Source organism: Sinocyclocheilus anshuiensis, unplaced genomic scaffold, assembly GCF_001515605.1.
Source record: "Sinocyclocheilus anshuiensis isolate Anshui unplaced genomic scaffold, SAMN03320099.WGS_v1.1 scaffold306, whole genome shotgun sequence".
Lineage (NCBI taxonomy): Eukaryota > Metazoa > Chordata > Actinopteri > Cypriniformes > Cyprinidae > Sinocyclocheilus > Sinocyclocheilus anshuiensis.
Window position 1 is genome coordinate 1,847,195 of NW_015544175.1, and position 10,421 is coordinate 1,857,615.

Here is a 10,421-nt window from a genome sequence, read left to right on the forward strand (position 1 = left end):
TGCAATGACTCCTCCTCCTCTGCGTCAAACGTAAACGTGCTTATAACTACTTCCTATTAGGAAAAACCCTTCCGCCAGGTGGCGCTGAGCGGCTCATTCCAATCAACTCGCCATAAGTCATTTTGGAGATATTTGTACGCTATAACATTATAATCGTTTAAACGTCTACTAATTCTATAGACGTGTTAATGAAATACAAAATAAAATCGATCTTGTATGTTCTATGAAATGTTTAAATAAAACGCACCTTCTAGTAATCACAAACGACTGTGATTGGTCCAGCCTGATCAGCGAAGAGAAAAGTAACGCGAAAACCGCGTGTACGTCATAAAAGTAGGTCTGTCTGGAAGGTGATCAAGGACACTGATAAGGTAACTGAATTAAAAACACAATCAAGAGTTAAAATAGTAAAACTTCTAGTAAAATCAATAGTGAGGGCATGCAAGATGATCTCTGAAATATATTTGGTACTTTAATGTATTAATTTGATCAGCGATGATGACTGATTACTGATAAACCCCAGATGATGTACATTAATGTAAACAAAATAAAGCTACAAAATATGATGTATATTCATCAAGCGGCAGCTCGGTTCGTTCAAATACGTGAACACAAGAGGGAGATGTAGTATCGTACATGCACTGCCGACTTGATATTCAGGGTCAATCAGAGAAATATATTGAGATGGATGGTTGTATATAGTTTGACGTGCAACCTTAGTTTGACACTTTTTTTGTTAGCTTTGTTACGATAGTTTAAATATTTGTAATGCAGTAACTTTTAGTACACTTCTTTCTCTGTTTGAGTTACATTTTTATTATCTGTTTTTATTCTCAATAATCTGCTCACTGTCCATAAAATTGGATGATTGATATATTAAAACATTTTAAAAGTAAAACGTTTTTCTTGTTGATTTATGGATTGATTTAAGACAATAGGAATAATGTGCACAGTTATAATTATTTATTATTTTATGTTGTTACAAGTTTTTTGTCATTTATATTTAAATGGCTTTATGTTACAGATGCTGTTACAAAAGAATAGTTGATAAGAGATAACTGAAACATAGTTTTATGTGTTGGTTTTACTTTTGTTTAATTTCTACTTGGCTCATCTTATCCCATACAGTCTTGACATTCATTTGATGAATAGCATTACCTGTCTTTGCCTTCTCTTTCTTGCTTTTATTCTCTAGGAGTTTTCCATTCCTTAGACCAGTCATAACACATATCAATGTGGCCACAGATGAATAATCAATATGGAATTTTCAAATGGAAGCAAAAAATATATAATAGTTGTTAATGCCGTTAGTGGCCCCTCAGGCACTGGATATTATTTACAATAAGACTGTCTGTATGGAGAGATAGTGTAACCTCGCCTCTCTTTGCTATGCAGCCTTAACCTTGAATCAGCCAAGCAATGCTCTCTCTTTCACCTCTTCCAAACGTCAACACACTGTAGAAAACAAAGACCCATGGGAATGTCTCAAGACCTCACAAACCTCATTTCATGTTTTGAAAATGCTACCTTTTTGTTGCTTGCTTAGTCTATAGGGCCAATGCCTTCATAATTACTGCATCAATAAAGAATTAACTTTATTGATTAAGTCTTGCTTTTTTATGGTCCAATGCTTCAGAGCCATTGGTGGTTAAACATGGAGTCTAGTTTGCTGTTTTCAATATCCAAAAAAGGCAAAAAGTTGATCCTGGGTAAGTATGTGTGCTTAATGGAAATGTTTAATGTGTATGGAATTTTTTCCGTGATTTATTGTGTTTTTTCTTATCCCCAAATCCTGGTTTCCATGGTGACATATGGGGAAAATAAACTTCACTACTACTTCACCTTTGCGTGACAAAGCTACATAAGAAGTTTTCAAGTATTTGTTTGTGTGGGTGGGTGGTGAATGGCGCTGTAATTTTCACACAAAGCAGTGTTAAAAAGCCCTGTGACCTCACTTCCCCTTCATGTCAACCCCCCGACCCCACCTCTGTCCAGCCCTTAACCTATGGCCCCGTTTACACCTGACATTAACATCCATCATGTCTGTCCACCCACTACCGCTCCTGTGTCCAATGTCACTCCCAGAAAGCCTTTGCCACCATTATATTCAGAGCTCAGGAAACCCTTCAATGGACAGACTCATTTTGTTTGTCTTTTGTTTCTTTTTAATTTATTTCTTTTTTTTTTCTTTCACATTTTGGCTTGTTTGAAACATTATTTTACACTATTTTTTTCTTCTACGTATAATCCATGACACATTTGTTTTCTTTCTGGCCCAATTCTACAATGCTTTGTGTTACTGTGTCGTTATTTGTTTCATAATCATTCACATGCATGATTCCTTTTGTCAGAGGTTGTTCCTGTAGAATTCCTATGGTTTTGTCTGGGTTAAATTATTGCTTACCTCACAGGTTACTTACACAAAGCTTTAATTTTTTAATTAGACCACAATGATGATAGGAATACTGCTATATATCATATGTTATTATGAGGACCCATCTATTTTTTATTATTTTATTTAATTTTGTTATGTTTAATTTGATTACTATACTGTACCTTACTGTTTCCTACAAAATATCATCACAGATCTTCTGCATTAAATGGAGGGAATAAAATGTTTAGAAACATTCTGTCAATGTCAACCGGCCCTTTAAAATTAATATAAAGAAAAATAATCCTTGATCAGATTAAAAACAACAAAATGGATATTTGACTGTGGTTAACATCTCTAAATATGTTGTTTTTATATTTTCAATACAGTTTCAGGCTTGGCTAACATAATAACAGATTCAAAACACATGAAAGCATATTAGGTAGTTTGTGATCATGTGTTTATTTTTATAGTACTAAACACTTCTTATATTATCTTTCCTAAAGATCTCTAAACTTTATGATCAGGCTTTTACATCAGCTAAATGAGAGAGGTCTTTATGTGGGAGATTTCTCTGTGATGTTCCTTGTGAAAACAGGAGGAAAATGAACAGAACTGAACTGTGAAATCAACCACTAAAAACATAGACACTGTCCAGCAGTGGTCAGTAAATATTTGTTTCAGATCTGTAGGCACTGCAGTCTAAATTAAAGTGTATTAATTTAGATATTATTAAAAATCCATGCAAACTATATATGATGCCCTATATGTGAGTATGTAAGATACTGTACATATAAGTTACATCTGAGGACAGTTGCCTCTACATTAAGACTATTTCTTAAGAACTAGTCTGACCAACTAGTTAGCCAAGGGGTAATCAGTCTTATTTTTTTTAATTCAATTTAGACTAATCTATGTTTTTATATAACCAAATGTAAAAAAAAAAATAAAAGAAAAAAACGTTCAAAATGACTAACTTGTCTAAGCCTTTTATGCAACTGGTCAATTTAGACTAATCTATGTTTTTATATAACCAAATGTAAAAAAAAAAATAAAATAAAAAACGTTCAAAATGACTAACTTGTCTAAGCCTTTTATGCAACTGGCCCCTGCTTTTTAAACATTTTTTATTATATTTTGTTTTTATATTTACATTTTTAATATTACATGTAATTTTATTATTACATTTAATATACAGGACAGTATTAACTCAGGACAGTATATCTTTTCAATATATATATATATATATATATATATATATATATATATGCTTTACTGTCTTATAATACAGTATCCATAAAGTTTTTAGTCTTTTTAATCTGTCTAAGCCATGAACCCGTAACAACATGTCTTAGGAATTAAGTCCAGACGAGGACTTGGCTGTTTGGGCTACTCCTTCACGCATACGGGAGGCAAATGTGGTGTCAGGTGCAGATGTTGTCAGAACATGTTCGCGTGAAGTGCAGACGACCTCGTCGCACACTATATAGCAAGAGCTCAGCGTGAGACACAAAACGTTACCACAAAATCACCAAACCCTGCAGGCCCTCAGTGGGTGTGTCTGCATGGATTGGCCCTCAAGAGAAAATATGTTAGTCTCAAATTGGTTTGCATGTCTTTTTCAAATATGAACCAGACGGGGGAAAAAATTGCTTCACAACCCCACAAGCTGATTCAATTTTGTTGCAATTGCTGTTGAATTTGTTCTGAACTATGGTGAGATTAAAAACTTAGTTTTAGGTAAGGTAACAATCAGGGCCAAATTATAGGATTCAAGCATACAGTAATATAGCCTGTATTTGTCAGTACTGCATGTTCAAATTAAGTAGGTCATTTAAAATATTTATTCAAAAACACTAATAGTTGGATTAGAGTGAAAATATCCTGCATGATGACAAAGGCTCCAGTCGGGGCAGCCCGTATTTTGACACTAATCAAAATAAGATCTTGGATTTAAATCCAGTAATAAGATTCCAGACTAAGTTTATCAAAAAAAGATCACACACACCTCTCATAAAAACATGACAATATGGGCGTTTAGCTTACTGATGACATGATAAGTCATATTGAACTATGTTTGTTTGTTGACTCCAGGTATTTAACCAGCTATTTCAGGACAACAGCAGATAACCCACTCTAAAAAGAGAAGATCACTGAAAAGCCCTGGCTTCTTTAGTAGCCATCAACAGTAGAATGTCTTTTGCTGGCTCACTTCTTCTTAACCCATGGTTCATCAGGAGTTCAGCTAAATCCTGATCATTGCCCTTACTGTGCAACTCAACTCAAAGGAAGATTCTCATAAATGCATAATTAGAACATGTGAAGTTATGGGCAAACGATTGGAAAAAGCATAAATGTGCAGTAAGTATCTATTCTTTTAATATACAGTGGAACTTTTGAACCTGCAGGTCATGGTAAAATCAGTTGCAGAGATTGTGTTTCAGCAAGTGCCGTCTCGCTTCTCAAACCACATTAAAGGAAGGTGCAAATTCTCTGGAATTTCACTTTATTGCTCTCTTGATTGATTCTGTTCTTCAAATGCTTTCTTCAGGGGTGACATGTAATTTGTGTGCAAGTGGAGCATGTAAACATGTAGCATTTTAAACTAAATCTACAGTGCAGTCAGAGGAAATGTTGAACGTTTCCATTTGTTTTTATTTACGTATGTCTAAAAATACAGTTTACATCAAAATCTCCTGGTTTATGCAAAATCCAGCCAAACCAATTTACAGTAAGACAGCTTGTACATGCAAACCAAAAGTAGGTTAAAACCATCCCCACCAGAGAATCAAATTTTACTTGGGATACTGCTTATCTTGAAACGTACAAAATTTCTGTACACCCCGAAAATCATGGTCAAGCATCGGTTAAAGAAATATTTTTCGATTTGCTGATAATTTACTCTAGTAAATTATAATTTACTCTGATAATTGGGCTATCCAAGATGTGGATGAGTTTGTTTCATCGGAACAGATTTGGAGAATTTCTCAAAATCCGTTCCGATGAACCAAGCTCATCCACATCTTGGATGGCCTGAGAGTGAGTACATTTTCAGCAATTTTTAATTTATGGGTAAGATATTCCTTTAAAAAGCAATTCACAGTTTGAAAGCCAATAGAAAATACAATGTTGTGCTGCTTCGAAAGAAAGAGCTCTAAAACCGATCATGGACCATTCTTATTTGCATCATCTTTTGCTACATGCAGTCACATGTACATCAATATGTGCATATGTATTCCACATGACACTAATTCATTCTTATCTAATTCATATTCATGCAATTGTCTATTTGTTTATATGAGAAAACAGGCTAGTTTAATATCTTATTATCTTTCTTGACTTGATTCCATTCCTTGTTATACTGTACAAAACATTCAGTAGTTTTCTCTACAATGCTCAAAGAGATCTTTACCCTGAGATGCATGTGCACACGGATGCATCTCATCATGCTAGCTGGAAGAATAATGAAACGTATTCTTGTCATATTCAGAAAAACATTCCTCCCATTCATTTCATCCATTCTTACTCTCTGCCATCTTTCATCACTCCACATCTGCTTCATCCTCATCAGCTCCAGGGCCACATTCCTTCTCTGGCAGCAGTCCATATTCATTGAGGAAGGCCTCTACATCGGTAGCAAAGAACTCCTCACTGAAATGCTGCGTAACAGCCAGGAAGTTCCCCAGAAACTCTCCAGCCTTGTACACTAACAAGGCGGGCAGCACGTCATCTGGGAAACGCTCGCCAGCTCCAGTGGCGGCCGCACTAATGCGGCAGAATTTAACGCTGGGATATTCTGTGGTCAAGCAATCCATGCAACTGTTAAGTGCCTCGCACCCCTGCACTCTATCTTTGTAGATGTGCACCACCACCACTGTGAGCCGGTGCTCCTTCTCAATGACCTCCAGAAAGTCCTCGCCACTGTCAAGGTCATACACACCCTCAAATTTGGGCCCGAAGCTCAGGCGCTCATGCATCTCCTGCATGCAATGCTTGCGGTACTTATGCAGACTTTTCTCATCATCTTCCTTTATCAGCTCATACTCCTGAGCGCTCATCTGGGAAGTGAAAAAGGAGGGAAATTAAAAGCTTTTAAGGCTAATGCAGAGTATTGGGAATGACAACTGCAATATTTAGCTTCTGAAATTAAACAACTGGCTTTTATATGGTCATTGAACTGAATCCAAAGTACAATGAAAAATTATTAAAATATTATCTGTAAATACTTACTTTGTATCAAGTCACTTTTTCTACCTATTACAGTAATGTTAGATGTATAAACTTAGCATAGTTATTTTTGACCAAAGTAATATTATAGATGGAGACTTACCATCCATTCTTAGAATGCATATTTTACAACCTAATTTAGAAAAGCATTGATTTTCTTCGAAGAGCAAGTTTTTATTTTGAAATTATGGTCAAAAGAGGCAACCTTGCGATTGAATCCACCCACACAGGAGTCTCTGGGTTTGTGGGGGGACGACATCTGTCTTAGCAGCTCTCTCTTGCTGGGAGGCAGAGCCTCCTGGTCCATGCTCTCCAGTTTAAATTTACGCCAGTCATTGATGACACCCTTTGGTCCTAGAGATGGTTGGAAATTTAAATACCATAAGTGAATGAATAGATGAGTGGATTACATCCATACATATCCTGTAAAAAATTATTGCTGCGATTAGTTATCACAACTTAAAATTCAACATTAGAATATACAATGTGTTGTTTCAACTTTGTGCTTTACTTAAAATTATAAGTTTAGTTAACTTTAGTTTAGTTAAACTGGATTTTTAAATTCAACAAATTTAAGTTATAACTAATTGCAGCAAGCCAACCATAAACCACAGACAAGCTCTAGCCTACTGAAGTCAGTTCACTTTCAATGGTGGATGATATCAGTTCAGTTCAGGTCAGAAATACTGTATTTTATAGGAATTTATTTGATCTATAATTTGACTAATATGGGGGAAAATGAGTGAATGTCTGCACACTGATGTTGTTTCTTCAAATTTTGTTCAATAATTAAAATTATAATCAGGCCTCAAAGTCTCCTGAATGTGTGTACTCTTCTTTGATTTCTCCACAAGAACACCATGTTGTTCAAACTGGGATGCTGGCAGCCATAATGCAAGAATTCCCACTAAAATAGTTTCTTGAAGTCCCCCCCGCCCAGGTTTTAAATTTAAGTTAATTTCAATCATCCAACAACACATTCGCAAGTTCATGCACATGGTTCTGTGGTCATATAACCAAAGTGTAAGAAAGTTGCGCACATTCCACAAACCCACACAGGGCTCAGGTGCAGGACAAAAAAAAGTCAAACTATAGCAAAAGTACAAACGTATTGTCCGCACAGTGATGTAACTGCTCCATATAAATGCCGCAATAAATTATTTTTATGGAGCAGTTACATCAGTGTGAGGACAATACGTTTGTATTTTTGGTAAATGGTCATATGACATGCAGGTAAAATATTTCATGCTTTTTAGTAAGTGTTTTATTTTGATTGGATTTATTAAAATTTTATGATTTACTTAATTGATTGCTTTTCATCAATTCACAAGCTCCAGTTTGGGAAAACCTTTCTGTCCTCATTTTGCATGCTCTTAATACATTAGATCACTTTCCCTGCCCATTCATTTTACAGTCTCACAAACAATAAGAACCATACCGACCTGTGTGAGTGACAGCCACTGGTTCCTCATCTACGATTCTGTCAGACATTTTTATTTGTTGATTATCTGTGGAAAAAGGTCAAATCTTCATGTCACGTATATATGTCAAAATAAATATAATTCTCTTAATGGTTTCAACAAAAGTAACAAAAGCTGTATGTCTCTGAACAATCTAGCTCTAAACAAAGAAAACATATTTTTTCATTACTTTTGCAGGAAGTCAAGATACATGTAATCTTCAGTTCGAGCAAGGTATAGCATCAAACCTTAATTGAAATGTTGGCACGTGCACAGTGTCTTTGTGTCGCTGAACCCGATCACTCTTTCTTGGAAGATATTAGGTTTATCAAGAGTAAGAAGATCAGATTACCTCTTGATCCAATTTGTTTGCACAAGTGGGTGTCGTCGATATGATGTCATGGAATGACAAATGAACTGTCCTCAATCAATTAAAAATATGCATCAATTCCTATTTCAACCCAGACACTTTAAATAAGCTTAAGTCAGTTTAATTGTTATTCTTTTTAATGCGCATTTCTTTGATTCTGTTCGATTCTATAAGCAATACCACTGCCAATGCCAACATTAAAATGAACAATGCAGGACATATTTGGTTGTGTTCAGGTTTGTCATTAAGCTGACCTTTTTCATATGAGGTTGAGACTGAGATCAGATAAAGCTCATGCACAAATGCATGGACATCACTGCAGCAGATTAGCAGCTTGATACTAGAGCTCAGAGTCTTCATACCCCCCTCACACCCCCTCCAGCACCTGTACCTTTCACTACTCTCAGTAATTCACTGATCGCTAATTGAGATTACAGCTATGATGCAATGCCACAGTTCAGACGGCAACCGTTACAATCCAGTGACAGCTTTGGAGGTTGCCTCAGTTTTCTTTATCTCTTTTAAACTTGGATGATTGGTTTGGGCACACAGATTACTCTAGTCTTCCATTTCAGTTTGTTTCTTGGAAAGTGGTGTTTTAAGATTTGTATATTTCCAAAAACAACAACAACAAAACAACAACAACACTATTTTCATATTTAAGCACTTACACGATTATGGCTTTGCTTTACTGTTTTTAGCCTCTTTGATTCTTTATGCCTTTATCGGAGTCTTCTTGAATGTTTTTCATTCAGTCTGATCTGAATCTTATCTTGTTGAATCATGCAGAATGATAAACATGGCATGAATGTTTGAATAGTTTTCTGAGATAAATATACCGTAGACAACACTACCGCTATCTACAGTAACAAGGTTTGCTTTAGATTCATAGACAAACAGGAATTATGCTGTCACTTTAGCATGAAAAATCAAATCAAAGTAGACTTTGTTTTACACAACCCATTTGGCTGTAACATCACAACTCATCAAAAGTATGTTCAGGCCTATGATTACATAGGCTTTAGTTAAATAACACCAACTCACTTAAAGCTGCAACACAGAACAAACAGGAAAAGATGCATCTAATCTGAATAGGCTTTAGTTAAATAACACTGTGACTCACTTAAAGCTGTAAAACAGAACAAACAGGAAAATAAGCCTCTAAGCATGATGCTGAATAGACATTAAATATTCTGTAACTCCATGAGTAAATCAGTTTGGTCCCAAAGAAACCTACTAAATCAAACAGTTGCCTGCTCACCTTTTTTTTTACCGTCCGAATATGTCCCTTCAGTGAGCTGTTAATGTGGTCACTATCACCATTAGCTTGTCCTTCATGCTTTTTTTAGTGTGCATGGGGAGGGTACAAAGAAGCTTTCTTAAGTCAAGATACGTTGGACAACTCTGTGCTCCTATGCAGAAATAGCACAGGGCACTTAAGAGGATTTAAGAGCAGTAATTAGACACTGTTTAGAACACAACCAAAGAAAAAGGTACCATTGCTCTGAGAGGACAGAGGAGAGTGGTATACAAGATATTGAGAACTATGTGGGGAAGACGGGGCATAAAAGCTGAAAAATGTATGCTAACAACGAAGAAAAAAGTTTTGGGTTCAGATCTGCTGGTTGCAGAGTCATTTGTGTGCAGTTTAACAGGCTAACAGTTAACGTAATTTTTAGACAAAAATATTTAGGGTATGGCTAATGGATTAAGTGTTTTGGACACTGTGCATAAGTTTAATGTTCAGACTGTGAGCCAGAGTGTAACTCAACAGTTGGTAAAATGAATATCATTGGCATCTGATGGATGCCATTACAGGAATAAATTAAATTTTAAAATACATTAAAATAGATAACAGTTATTTTAAGCAAAAGAGACTTCTTTCAAAAATATTTTAAAATCTTTTAAATCGACCCCTAAACTTTTGAATGGTGGTGTATATACATTTACATATGTACACGTTTCAGTTTTTATTGAAATAGTCACTAAATAT

The 10,421-nt window shown here is 35.5% G+C and overlaps 1 protein-coding gene across 3 annotated transcripts; it reads right to left on the minus strand.

Moving 5' to 3' along the window:
- Nucleotides 1-5,637: 5,637 nt before the first annotated feature.
- LOC107696164 (phosducin-like) lies at nt 5,638-9,854 on the minus strand. 3 transcript variants are annotated; one of them, XM_016496380.1, is made up of 4 exons: nt 9,690-9,854; nt 8,041-8,106; nt 6,804-6,952; nt 5,638-6,429 (listed from the first exon to the last, which is right to left on the minus strand). In XM_016496380.1, exons 2-4 carry the CDS (start codon nt 8,087-8,089, stop codon nt 5,914-5,916), a joined length of 714 nt encoding a protein of 237 aa, XP_016351866.1. In that variant the 5' UTR covers nt 8,090-8,106; nt 9,690-9,854; the 3' UTR covers nt 5,638-5,913. The 3 variants fall into 3 exon arrangements, with proteins under 3 accessions (XP_016351866.1, XP_016351865.1, XP_016351867.1); XM_016496379.1 differs by having other exon boundaries at nt 8,041-8,108; nt 9,693-9,853; XM_016496381.1 differs by lacking the exon at nt 9,690-9,854 and adding an exon at nt 8,307-8,529.
- Between the last annotated feature and the right edge of the window lie 567 nt (nt 9,855-10,421).

Bases quoted from the DNA above. Each gene is read 5' to 3' on its own strand.
- LOC107696164 (XM_016496380.1), bottom strand. From the start codon at position 8,089: ATGTCTGACAGAATCGTAGATGAGGAACCAGTGGCTGTCACTCACACA. The intron at 6,953-8,040 runs GTCGGTATGGTT...AACCATCTCTAG, and splicing joins AGTGGCTGTCACTCACACAG to GACCAAAGGGTGTCATCAAT. The intron at 6,430-6,803 runs GTTGCCTCTTTT...TTCACTTCCCAG, and splicing joins TGGGTGGATTCAATCGCAAG to ATGAGCGCTCAGGAGTATGA.